This window comes from Plecotus auritus, assembly GCF_963455305.1.
Source record: "Plecotus auritus genome assembly, chromosome: 5".
Taxonomy (NCBI): domain Eukaryota; kingdom Metazoa; phylum Chordata; class Mammalia; order Chiroptera; family Vespertilionidae; genus Plecotus; species Plecotus auritus.
In genome coordinates, this window is record NC_137776.1 from 37575404 (window position 1) to 37588992 (window position 13589).

The 13589-nt window shown below is 50.9% G+C and overlaps 1 protein-coding gene across 9 annotated transcripts in view; it reads right to left on the minus strand.

Annotated features, from left to right (window-relative positions):
• HDAC4 (histone deacetylase 4) overlaps positions 1 to 13589 on the minus strand; it is a 244085-nt gene that overhangs the window by 61577 nt on the left and 168919 nt on the right. For 8 of the 9 annotated variants that reach the window (XM_080670455.1, XM_080670453.1, XM_080670454.1 and 5 more), the window contains 2 exons: positions 7371 to 7491; positions 4154 to 4275 (listed from right to left, as the gene is read on the minus strand). In XM_080670455.1, coding sequence (XP_080526581.1) covers positions 4154 to 4275; positions 7371 to 7491 — 243 coding nt within the window. The remainder of the gene's footprint in view (positions 1 to 4153; positions 4276 to 7370; positions 7492 to 13589) is intronic. The other variant, XM_080670452.1, reaches the window with a different exon arrangement.

The window sequence follows — 13589 nt, forward strand, 5'->3', positions numbered from 1 at the left end:
TTTCATTTAAAAAAATGTACTCTATGTGATGCTTCAAGGTGGTGGGTTTCCTAAACCTCTGCCCTACTCAACTGGGCTCAGGGCAGCTTTCCCACTGAACAGTGAAACCTGCAGATTTGAAAAGATCAGCACAAGATCTCATTGGGCACTTTTTATAATGAAAGGAGTTCAAGTCTGGCAGGTGTCAGTTTGAAGGCTGAACACACAACAAGGTGTGAACCACTTTCCCAGTGTACAAACTGCCTAGTATTGAACAACACTTGCTATCTCTAGGAGTTTCTTTGGAAAAGCACAAAAAAGTTTTTTTAAAACCTTCTGAACATGCTCATGCCCATTTTTTAAGAGCACTATTGCCCCATTTTAAAGATGGGCAAATGCGCTTGGTGGGTTTGTCTGCCCATGTCACCCAGTGAGGGTACAGCTGACTGTGGAGCTCTTCCTCGCCAAGCAAGGCAGCTTCAGCCAGTGACAGAGGAAAACACACCAGACTTCCCATGGCAGCAGTCAACTGATACTTCTCGTGAGCCACTGCGAACGGGGCCATCCATGTGGGGAGGTGCAGACCTGGATGAACATTCTAGAAGGAGGAGCAGGAACCTGGGTTGCAGTAGTGAATCCAGGCTAGAAGCTGAGTCGTGGGCCCGCTGCCGGGCCCATCATGGTGCAGGGGCCACTGGGAGCACAGGCTCCTTACCCAGGCTGGCCTTCCTCACTGCAACCATTCTCCATGAGGCTGAGGAGAGCCTGGAATTTACTTTGTACAACAAACAGGGAAGACAGTGTGCCCATGCCAACCAGCTGGTGTCCTGCTGGGGAGAGTGGCCACTGTGTTGGAGAGCCAGGTGGAGTCCTGAACAAGCAGGCTCCATGCAGCACAAAACTGTGCTGAGGTCCCAGAGTCGTGGAAAAGGGTTGTGGTGGGATGACAACAGATTGTTTTGTGGTTGTGGTCTTTTTTAATCAATTGGTAGTCACATTTACAAATCTTTATACAACAACTAGAGGCCCGGTGCACGCATTTGTGCACTGGTGGGGTCCCCAGCCCTGGTCTGCGGAGACTGAGTTGAAACCAGCTCTTTGACATTACCTAAGGGGTCCCGGATTGTGAGAGAGCACAGGCCAGGCCGAGGGACCCCACCGATACACGAATCCGTGTACCAGGCCTCTGGTATGCATATAAGATTTTTGGTTAATCTCTTCCTGCCCTCCCCCTTCCCCCCTTCCCTCTGAGATTCATCATTCTGTTCCATGTTTCCACGCCTGTAATTTCTGCTCCTGAGTTGAGCATCTGCCCCATGGTGGTCAGTGGGCATATAGCTACCAGTTGGCAGGTCAAACAGTAGGCCTGTTGCTTAGGCTTCTATAGATAGATAGATAGATAGATAGATAGATAGATAGATAGATAGATTTCCAGCAGCTAGTATCTTCAGAAATAGAATGACCAAGATGCTACTGGAGAACAGTAACATCCCTATGCACCATCACTGTGACAAAACTCTGCTTTTAAACGGGAAGAGCCTGCTTTTCTCAGTATGAATGTGGAACCAAATGCTGTACTTCACGGAAATCTCAGGTTAAGTCATTTGCTGCCCCATAGACCAGGTGCCGGGGATGTCGACACTTCCAGGACATCTGTCTCGGCTGGACTTGAAGAGGCTCAGAAAACCAGGGTTAGGGCAACTCCTGAGGCTCCACCCAGAAGACCCAGTGGGGGTGGGCACCACCTCACCAGTTCTGTACCCCTGCCTAGAAATGACTCCTCCACATTTTGGTTGAAGGTAGAGGACAACCCCTGTCAATCCCTGGGAAGGGGGCGGGGCTAGAAGATGAGACCTGACATCCCAGTAGAATAAGGCATGCCTTGATGTCCAGACTTCTGGCTGTAAATGCTAGTGTTTCCTTCACTGAGGTCTTCTCATGGGGTGTGCAGCGGTTCCCTAGGTTTCTGACTGTGGCATTGAGGGAAGGGCTGCGGGTGAGAAGTCTGGCTGGAATGGGTCACTGGCTGGGGAAAGGATCAAGAGTGCCCTAACAGCTCAGGAAAACACAAGCAGATGCATGTCACTGGAGGCTACCTGAAGGAGGCACAGGAGGCCAAGAGCTCCCTAGTTATTAGGCAGCTGGGTAGACAGGGTGCTCTAACTCCCCTGAGGATGCAAATACTCGGACAGATGGATGGGCTTTTCTCTTGAGACAGGACAGGTGAGAGGGTCACCCACACAAGCCACCAAAGCCCAGGCAGCGAGAGCAGGATGTGTAGAGAGCAGTGAGATTGATAACATATGGTACATGCTCACACACTGTGGAACTGCCCCTTAAGGATGGACAGGTGGGCAAATGGTGTGCAGGGCAACAGAAATTAAGGGTAAAATCATGGGATTATTTAATTATACATCACACCTATTAAAGGTGATCATTTTAATTCATCCAAGGCATTTTGTAACTAACATTTCATTTAAAGAGTTTCACATAACTGACTGTTTCCGGCAGAAATGTAGATGTAAATTATTTAGGACAAGTGATGTCCAGTGTTTGAAAGATGCCTGTCGGATGACACGGGACACCTCACTGCAAGATCTCATTTAAACATTTTCCCTGAAATCTTCATATTATTAATATTATTGATGTGCTATTGATATCTTTTGATAACTGACAGTGCAGTCATTTCTTGATTAAGCTCCCTGGGCACCAAGCACCCTCAGGACAGGAGGCAGGGCTTTGGCCTGAGTCTCCCTCCCAGCCCGGTGCCTGCCACTCACCGTGGATGCCAGCTTTGCAGGTCTGCACTTGGTTAATTACAGCTCCTAAAGGGGCTGTGAAGGGCAATTGGAAGATGGGCCCCAGACCCTGACAGACCCTTCTTTCTGTCCAGCTGGTGGACGCTCTTTTTAGGGGAAACTCAAGATCATTCTTGGCAGATGATGAGTGAGAACCACACCTTCAAAGTGAAGAGGAAAGGACAGAAGCCCCACATCCACCTTCAGCATTAAAGGTTTTACACTTGTTTGCAGGAGCCCACCTCTGGCTGGGAGGGGCTCCAACATCTAGTCAAGGCTCTGGGGTCAGCACCAGGGGCATGGCCGTACTGCTGTGGCCCCTTCCTCTCACACACTTCAACTGCTAGTCAAGTCTTGCTGGGGCTGAGCTTCAACCTCCCTCCCTGCAACTTCCAGCTCTGCATCCTAGTCTGACCCCTCTCGGGGCATAGCTCCACCTACTGAGAGGCCCCCCATCTCAGTCTTAGGGTGGGCTGGCAGGTGAGCCCCCACCCCCAATGCCTCATCATTGGGGTAAAAGACCTGGGGTGTGACTGCTTTAAAACATTTCTGTCCCGAATTAACTGAAATCTTCTAGATAACACGAAGTGTGTTTTTACAAAGACACAGCTGCACAGCAGACTATTCCCATTAAGCAGGTGTCCCCACATTACCCACAAGGCCCTGCGGCCCAGGCTCTGCTGCTGTTCAGGCCCTGGCCTCCCAGAGACAGAGCTCTGGATGGTTCTCCTGCCCTAGCCCTGCCCTTCCTCAGCCCCAGTGCACTGCCATGGCCACTCTCATCTTCTTAAACGCCCCTGCCCGCTTAAACCACCAATACTGCAGAAAGTCCAAGAGGCCCGGCACCCTGTTTACATTTGTGACAGAGGTGCTGCTCCCCTCTGGCTTGTTACAAAGGTGCTGCTCAAACCCCTGAGACCTCCCCCTGCAATGTCCCTGATTTCTTTCTCATACAGCTTTCCCCCCAACTTCAGCACCCCGACCACCTCCGCAGCATGGGCTCTGCCCAGAGCCAGCACTGAGAGCCAACAATAAGAAGACCTCAAGGCCCATCACAGGAGCAGCTGTGTTCCCACACCCACCAGGGGACACTCTAGGCTGGGACAAAGTACAGCACACCACCAAAAGAAGAGTAAGTCTGCATGTTTACAAATGAGCTTGAGCCTTAAAAAGTAGGTGCACATACATGACCTTCATGCTTTTGGTATGAATCACACAGGAATACTTCAGAATATTGTTTAAAATGATGCTCTAATAAAGAAGCACCTATTTAAAATAAGCAAGGGCTTCCTGTTAGTGCCAGGTGAACTTAGGGATGAGGGGGGTGCAGGTGCAGAGTCCACCCCATCCTCACACCAGCAGACAGAGACACTGACCTGTTTTTCTGAGAGGGAAGTCATCTTTGGCGTCGTACATGCCCAGGACTGGGTGGTTGTAGGAGGCCGACACACCGCTCTGGGGTGGGGAGCTCTGGTCCAGGGAGCTGTGCTGCGTTTTCCTGGGGATGACATGCAAAGACATGGCTTAGTGAGCGTGGGGCATGGACTCAGTGTAACCTGGCTCCTCAAAGCAAGTCACACCAAAGTCCGAGACACTGTCCCTATGAATGGTCCCTCCTTTGACATCAGCTCCAGCTCAGCTGGCGGCCTCCTGGGCAGACCAGCCTCCTCTCTGGGGCCAGACTGAAAGGAAACCAAAACCAAGACTGACAGAGAGACAGACCATGTGACCACACCTCTGCTGCCTGACCCGGTGCTGAGAAGTCTCTGCCAGGCCACTGTTCTCAGGTGGCTCCTGACTTTGTCTGTACTCTGGCCACCAGGGTCACCACCAGCAAAGGGGCTTGTCCTGGGGGGACAGGGCCCAGAGGTAGACAGGTGGGTTCCAGGTATAAGGAACCAAAGGTGTGGTTGGGGGTGGCTGTGAGGGGGAATGGAAGGGCTTTGGGACGACTGCTGGAGATGTCTGGGTCCTTGAGGGCAGAAGCCACGTGGTACTTCCCTCCAGCAGAGAACCTGCAGCTTTCACCCGTGCCTCCACCAAGACAAAATCACCACAGACATTTTCTTCTGTGGGGAGGGACAGGCTGCCCTGGAGTTGATCTATACATTTACTTCTTTATGAACAGCCATGCAGAACTCAGAATCCTTAAAATGGCTGGCAGGCAGGCTGCCACAAGGAGGCTCAGGGGAGAGGGAGGCCTCAGAGGGAGGGTGCTGGCTGCCCTCTGAACAACCATTAGCAAGCTCTGTCCTGGTGGAACTGCCAGCTGAGTCTTGTGGAAGCACCAGAGGTGTAATGAATTCTGTGAAATTCAAACTGTGTAATCTGCTTAATGACTGAAAACAAATTTGCCAAACTTATTTGGAATTTGTTAGACTATTTATTTGAATACACAGGACTTCTTATCCATGCACCTGCTGGTATTTGAATTAAGAATGTGAGCTTCTAAGTGCTTACAGGTGGATATTTGAATGTTCAAGAGCAAAGCAGTGTAAAGAAGGTGTCTCTCACAAAGACCAGGTCAATGAGCAGGGCTGGTCCATCGAGCGCCTGGCACCAGCCCCGCCAGGCCACGCCCCACCGCTACAGGGATAAAACTCCATCAGGACGTTCTCACATTCCTGGGGACCATCTGTGGCCTGGGCTGGGAGTCCAGGCTGGGATAGGTGCACCCATGGGCTGGCTGCAACCTCATCAAGGGTCACTTCTCCTTCAGGCTCAAAGCCCTCCTGTTAACCTGCAGTTGTACTAAGACCCCGAAGGCCTCACCCCGGGGACTGTCTTCCACAATGCCATTCAAGGTCTGGGGGCTAACACCCTCTACCAAATCACAGCTTTACAGTGTATCCTAGGGGCAGCCACTTGCCCTCTCCCCTTCCCTGCTCCCAGCCACTCCTTGTGGACCCCTTCCCAGAAGCCCCTACACTTCCAACCTCACAGCTCCTGCCCTGTCTCTGCCAGAGGCCACCCGTTCTCTGCAGTTTCCTGGATTCAGGTGATGCACTTGCCCAGCCTATGGGCTCCATGCTCCCCTCATCCATGAGCCCACCACATGGCCTCTACTCCTGCCCACCTAGTCTCTCCAAGCCCCACAGTCACCCTAATCCTCCTCCAGGGCCCTGTGGCAGCCATCCAACAACCCTGATGTGCTCAAGCCATGCCTCCCACGCTGATTCGCCTGGGCTCACCACCCTGACACTGCTCCTCTTCTGGATAGGTTCCTGGGGCCTCGCCACCCCATGGTCATCTCTTCTAAGGTTCTCTGCCAGCTGTCTCAGCCTCCCTCCAGCTATTGCCCTTACAAGTCTATAGTCCAGGTTCCTCCCTGTGCCTCCTGGTCCCTGAGCCCACCCCACCCCACCCCAGCTACATTACTGCTGCTCTCAGCTCAGCTCCGTGGACACCACCACAGCCATTTCCCAACTGCTACTCTCACTCAACCAGCTTCCACCTGCCACCCCAACCTAGACAATGGATCTTTCTCATGACAAAACCTGTGACTATTACTAGTGGAGAGACCACAGGTCAGACTGGTGCTATCAAATGTGGGGTCTCCAAGTGCACTGCCCCAGCACGTCTAACGAACCCACCCCTCTAAAGTGGCTCTGGGCTCAGGACTTTGTTACAACTTTGCATGGACCCCCATGGCCTTCCTTCCTGTGTGACTGTCACTGGTTGAGCTGTATAAATACCACAGCAGGTCATGGCATGAGCACAGCTCATGTCCCAGCAATGAGCAGCCACAGAGAACCAAGGGGAGCAGAAAAGGGCCTGGGGACAAAATTCCTTTAGGTTGTATTGAGATAACTGATATGTCATCTAAGGGAATAAGTGGGGTCACCTCAATGGGATTTGGTGTTTTAGTACTTTGGAGCTTGAGGACAGCTACGTTTTTTCCCCAATGAAATTAATGGTAGTCACATTTTGATTTATAAAAACTACCCTATGGGTTTCTCCCAAAATGAAATTACCCGGAAGAGCAGTAGAAACTTAAACGTAAAGCAAACATCTATGAAGCACCTTGTTCAGTGTTTAAAGCCACAAGCTCTCCACGCCCTTCCAAACCTGGCCTGTGTCCATGGCCAGAGCCCCAGAACCCTGCTGGCAGAACATTCCCCCTGCACATGGCATCACCACCGACAAGGTCAGGACTTTCAACTTCCAGCATGAGCATGCTCTTTGATGGTCTCTGTCATTCTGCAGGCTTTGGCAGAAGCTCTTACATAAAAATAGTAAACACACTGCAGGGGTTTACTGACTCCCTAAGAATCAATAACACCTGGGGAAGAGATTCAGAAGGTGCCTAATTGAGATCAGAGTTCCAATTGAAGTAGATCCTTTTGTGGCCTGAGAAGACCAGGAAAGCCAAGACGATGGGCAGGCCCTGGAGCGTCACCCAGGTCATTTTAAGAGAGGGCCATGCCCCTCTGGGTGACTGCAGTGCGTCTTAACCACCAGACCTTGTCCTTCACAGCATGTTTGCTACTTGTCTTGGACGTGTCTAATTCCACACCTTCCCACTGCCTTCCAGGAGCAGCCTCAAATCTATCACAGATTGTGTGCTTGGGGCCCTGCCCACACCCCACTTACCCATACCAGTAGCGAGGGTCACTGGAGATACAGTGGTTCAGGCTCCGGTGGGCCAGCGCCTTCTTTTTATTGAGGACAAACTCTTGCAACTTCATCTTCACTTCTGTGCTGGCCACAGCACCTGGCGTGGGAAAAAGCACAAGGCAGTGACTGGAGGCTCTGCCCTGAAATGGGATAAAGGGGCTGGAGACACTGAGATTGTAATTCAAGAGGCTGCTGACACCATGAAAGCTTCCTGAAGGAAGGAGAAGGCAGAAGGTTTAATAAGAGGTCCTCTTCCACCAAGGATTTTACATAATTGCATTCTACCAAAAGTGCAGAAGCAATCAGTATGAAGACAGACTACCTCTCACACAAACCCACTTCTGAAGGAAGCTTTAATATCTATCTATATACAGTATATAAAAGCCAAGCGACTGGACCGCCAGAATGACCGGAACAACCAGTTGCTTTGATGCACACTGCGGCCCCGATCGGCACCCCCCGACCCCAATCAGGGGGGTGGTGCTGGCCGGCCAACCGCCTGCAGCCCCTCCGCGCAGCCAACCCCCACCCGTGCACGAATTTGTGCACCAGACCTCTAGTCTATATATATATAAAAAGCCAGCAACCATATGGCCATAACGACCATAATGACCAGTGGCTATGATGCCCACTGTGGCCAGCAAACCTGGCCCGATCAGAGGGTGGGGCCAGCTGGCCAACCTCGCAGCCCCTCCCCCTGCCAGCCTGCCCCTGATCGGACTCTCCCACCTCAATCAAGAGCAGGGCGGCTGGCCAAACACCCCTCTCCACCCCCCCCCCCCCGCCAGCCCCACCCCGGATCAGCCAGCCCCACCACCATAGGCACCCAGCCCCTCCCCCCTGGCTGGCCTGCCCCTGATCACACCTCCCCCACCTCAATAGGGGGCATGGCTGGGCGGCCAACCTCCTGCAGCCCCTCCCCCCAGTCGTCCATGCCCGCAATGGGCCCCCATCACCCTGATCAGCCCGCAGCCCCTCCCCCTGGCCAGCCCCACCCCTGACCACCACCCCACCCCAATAGGGGGCGGGGCTGGCCAGCCAACCTCCTGCAGCCCCTTACCCCACCTGGCCCCATCCCAGATCGGGGCCCCCTCCACCCCGATCAGGGGTAGGGCCGACTGGCCAACCACCCATGGCCCCTCCCCCAGGCCACTGGCCCCTGATCAGTAGCCCCCACCCCATTCAGGGGCAGGGCTGGCTGGCCCATGGCCCACAGCCCCTCCCCATGGCCGGCCCTGCCCCCAATCGGCCCCTCAACCCCAATTGGGGGCAGGACCGCTGTCCAATCAGCTGCAGTGCACTGACTACCAGGGGGACAGATGCTCAACATATAGGCATGGAAACATGGAATAGACTGATGAATCTCAGAGGGAAGGAGGGAGGGCAGTAAGAGATTAACCAAAGATCTTATATGCATACTAGAGGCCTGGTGCATGGAATCGTACACCGGTGGGGTCCCTCGGCCTGGCCTGCAGGGACCAGGCCGAAACCAACAGTCCGACATCCCCTGAGGGGTCCTGGATTGCGAGAGGGCGCAGGCCAGGCCGAGGGACTCCACCGGTGCATGAATACATGCACCGGACCTCTAGTTCTAACGTAAAAGAACATTCTGGCCTTGGCTGGGTGGTTCAGCTGACTGGAGTGTTGTCCTGTACAGTAAAGGGTAGCAAGTTGGATTCCCGGTCAGGGCACATACCCAGGTTGTAGGTTGAATCCTCCCCAGTCAGGGTGTGTGTAAGAGGCAACCAACTGATGTTCCCCTCTCCCTTCCTCTCTCTAAAATAAAAAATAAATAAATAAGTTCTGGACTGAGCACTGGCAGCAGAGTGGTTTCTTTCTCACTACAGCATTAGAGGCAGAATCTCAGAGAAGTTTTGTACACACTGACACGTCCCTCCCATGGCAACGGCAGCAGGGATGAAGCCTGCATCCTGGGCAGGCTGCCACACTCCTGAACCCATAAGGCAGCAAGTTCCTTTGCAATCATATCAACATTATATACTGAGTGGCCAGATTATTATGATCTCTGAATGCATAATAATCTGGCCACTCAGTGTATATCCTATATAATAAAAGGCTAATATGCAAATTGTCCCCTCAACCAGGAGTTCAACCAGCAGGCCGGCCCTACCAACTGCCCATGTCCCCTCCCCCTGGCCAGGCTGGCCGGATCCCACCCATACACAAATTCACACACTGGGCCTCATACACACACACACACGTACACACACACACACACACACACACACACACACACACACACACACTGAGTGGCCAGATTATTATGCGTTCAGAGATCATAATAATCTGGCCACTCAGTGTATATAACACAAAATATCAAATGCATGTTTCTGTTTCTTCCAGCCTCGCAGCTACGGAGGCAGAGAGTACTTCACCAACTGGACTAAAGTCAAGGTCATGAGCTTCGTGGTTTGTTGGGCTGCTGGTTGGCCATAGCCTCTCCCACCCTTGAGGAGGTCAAGGGGCAATGGTGCCTGCAGCTGCCCTGGAGGCCCCTCAACCCTGCAGATGCCCCTCCTCCTGTGAGTATCCTTCTGGCAGCTCAGTGGACAAGAGCCTCTGGATGTCCCCTGTTGGGGTGTCTTGAAAGTAGCACCAATAAGCTAATCTCATAAAGAGACACACAGAAATTAAAGTCCAAACTCACACTCCCACACCCACCCTGTGAACATCTACCGTTTCCTCAGAGCTGCCACTGATTACTCAGAATCTGTGTCCATCCCCCAACAATGATGGGCCTAAGTATGTCCCATCATTGTATAGACTCAAACAGCATTTTCATAGTGGGAAAACATTCCCATGGTGAGTGAAACAGAGATTACAAAATCAAGTCCTGACTGTGGGGCATCCTTAGATTTTCCTTTTGTTGTGGTTAGAAACCATGCTGCAAAGAACATGTATGAGTCAATAACCCTGTCCATGTGAAGAATTAGTGCTTAGGAGAGACCATCAAAATGATGACATCTAACAAGTTTAATATTATAGTCCTTGGAGCATCTTCCAAATGCTTTTAAACACTTACCACCTTGTGACTTCCTATTGGCCATACACCAGGGGCAGGTCCCCTACATCTTTATCAATAGTTGGGATTACCACTTTATCTCTCAGTACTTGGCATGTTTTAGTGCCACTGGCATTGCAGGAAAGTGATCAAACCGCATGATGATAATGAGGAGGAAGGGTGAAGACAATCCCGATGGCCAGACAAAGGACATAACCTTCAGGTCCTTCCATACCTGCTGTCTTAGAAGGATAAATGGAAAGCAAGACAAGAAGCAGAGTTCTCACTGAGCAGGATAAGAACGCATCCCAAAAATTTCCAGCAAATGAGAATCCCTGTTAGCTGGCCTAACCTCAAAAATACCTATTCACATGGATCCACTTTCTTTTTATGGGAGGGATGGTGTTTCTCACCTGCAAGTGCTCTAGGAATAGAGAGAACCTCACACATCTCTCATTTAGTCACTGCCTCTCCCTGCTTTGGCCATACCCTCAAGCTTGCATCATGGGCTCCTGAACTCCGAGAAAGGCAAAGAACAAATGCCCAGGCCCAGCAGGAAGGGCACACAATAAATACCAGTAACAACCAAGGGCAGGAAGATGTGGCCAGGACACATGCACTGCCCAGTGGAGACAATGGCCCATTTGTGCTAAGCACCCACCAAGCTGGGACACGGAGAAGCCCTTGTCCCCTGAGCTGCTGAAAGGATCCTCATAGGAGGAGGGGTATCTGCAGGGCTGAGGAGCCACAGGGCAGCTGCAGGCACCATGGCTCCTTGACCTGCTCAAGGGTGGGAGAGGGCACCTTACCAGGGTCTCATGAAATCAAAGGGTAACAAACCCAACTCCCCAAACAAGCCTTCCTCATCTTTAAAATGATCTGGAAGGCTCCTTACCCAGCTAAATGAACTAAATAAATGATGCAGTGCCACCCTGACCTGTCAGACCAAGTCTACTTTAGAAGAAGTGGCCAATGGTGATGTGGTCACAGGAGTGACCCAAACTGGCCTCCTCCAGCCACCTTTAGCTGGGGACTGAGTTACAGGTCCCTCCTCACAGGGGCCAGTGGGCATGACCCAAATGCCCATCCTCTCAGCTCCCCACAGGCCTGACTGCAGCAAACAAGTAATGCCAAGGCACAGACCTGCAACAGACCTGCGACTTAGAGTGTAAAGGAAATCCTCTTTTCTTCTTTGTACTTCATGAGGATAGAATTCAAAAAGGAAGCTGCTGGTACTGATCCTCACACTTTTAGTTATGTACTCACCTCTCAAAGGATTTTTCCACTGTAAATTGAAGTTCTGGAATCAGTAATGCCTCTTCAATAAACAAAAACCAAATGTCTCAAAATTTCTACTTTTTAAAATAATTCATGTTCATTATCATTCATTCATTTGAGAGGATTTATAGAGACTTTACTATGTGCTAGTACTGATCCGGCCAACATAAGAGAGACAAAGTCTCATACAACAGGGTGGAGTGGGGAGGGGGGGCGGTTGGACTGTCTAAAGAAAAAGCAGGTAAATAAAAAGATAAACAGGAAGAGAGATATGAAGTACAGTAAACCAGGTGGGACCAAGCAGATAGGTGGGAGAACCTAGACCACTTTGGGGCCCACCAAATGGGTGAGATGACCTGACCCGGTAGGGGTCCAGCAAATGGGTGGGAGAACCTGACTAGGTAGGGGTCCAGCAGATGGGTGGGAGAACCTGACTAGGTAGGGGTCCAGCAGATGGGTGGAGGACCTGACCAGGTGGGGGCCCAGGCCGAGAGGCTGGAGAATGAGCTGGTGGACACGATGAATTGAACAAATCTGTTGCTACCTTCAGTTGCCTGTGCCTGAGCCTGACTCCTTTTTTTATGCTCCACATTCCTCTGAGGAAGGAAATGGAACAAATGGATCACTTTCAGGATCAGATGTTCAGTCTTAACTCCAGCCTTTTGAGCCATTTTTACAACCAAGTGAATGACTTTCCTAGTGAAGGCCCCTTACTCTCAACCAGGCTATTATAAAGGACAGTGATGAGAGTCGACATGCTCATTCTGACCTGCTCAGAGAACAAAGACTTGCTTTTAAATTTATATTAAAAGACAGTGTAGTTCAGATTCTTAAAGGTTGTAAATCTAACTAAAACTTAACTGATTAAAGATTGTTTATCGATGCAGATACCATAACTCTCACAAATTCTGAGAATTCACTATTCTTTCAAATGAATGGTATAAATGCTATCAGAAATTTAAAAAATACACCTGCACAATTATTTAAAATTAAAGGTACTGTAAATGTTTACAAATATAACAAAATTTCGAATTAAGTATTTAAAAAGAAATTCATTTAAAAAACCAAGAAACTGGAAAGCAGCTGTGCCCTGCATTTCCAAGTGTGTAACCAGGAGCCTGTGACGGCACAAGGCCCCTCCACAGGCAGGGCCACAGCTGCCGACGCCAGGGCCTTCACACTGGACCACACTCAAGGCGGCAGAGCCAACCCCAGTGTGCCAAATCCTCACACCGTACACAGTTTACTACAACTAATAAAATCTGACCACCTAAATCCACACATTGGAAACCACCGGTGCTATGCTGTGACAAGCTTGGAGGAAAGCAGAGAACACTCTGGCGCTCTGGCTGGGCTTAGTGGGGTTGCTCCACAAGGGCTGCAGAGATCTAAGATGTTTTCTGAAGTCAAGGGTTTTCATATTTTATGAACTTAAGATGTTGTTTGTTTGTACTGGAAGATTCTGGTAAATACGAGGACTAATTTAGATGAGCTGCTTTTATTGGTAAGCAATCTGAAAAACTGGTATTTTGTTGGTTAGTTGTGGCACAGGTAAACTAGCTGATACAAGTTAAACGTCCATCCTTGGGTAAGCAGCAATGACTTCCCCCGCTTAAAGAAAAATGCGTAGGATCACTGAGCTCCAAGCAGAGCATGGGAGAATGGGGACAGAGGACTTCCTGGCAGGCCACATGTAACAGCAGCCTTGCACACACTCCTGCAGCTTTGGGTTGCATGCAAGCCTCCTGCTCACAACAGAAACCCCTCACAGGGCTCCCTACAAGGCCTGGTGCTGTTGTCTATGGTGGCGGCTCTCTGAAGTGGAAGGCAGCACCCATATAGTAGGCCAGGCCACATGTGGCAGGCCCCGGAGCCTCTAGGTTATGCAGATTCCT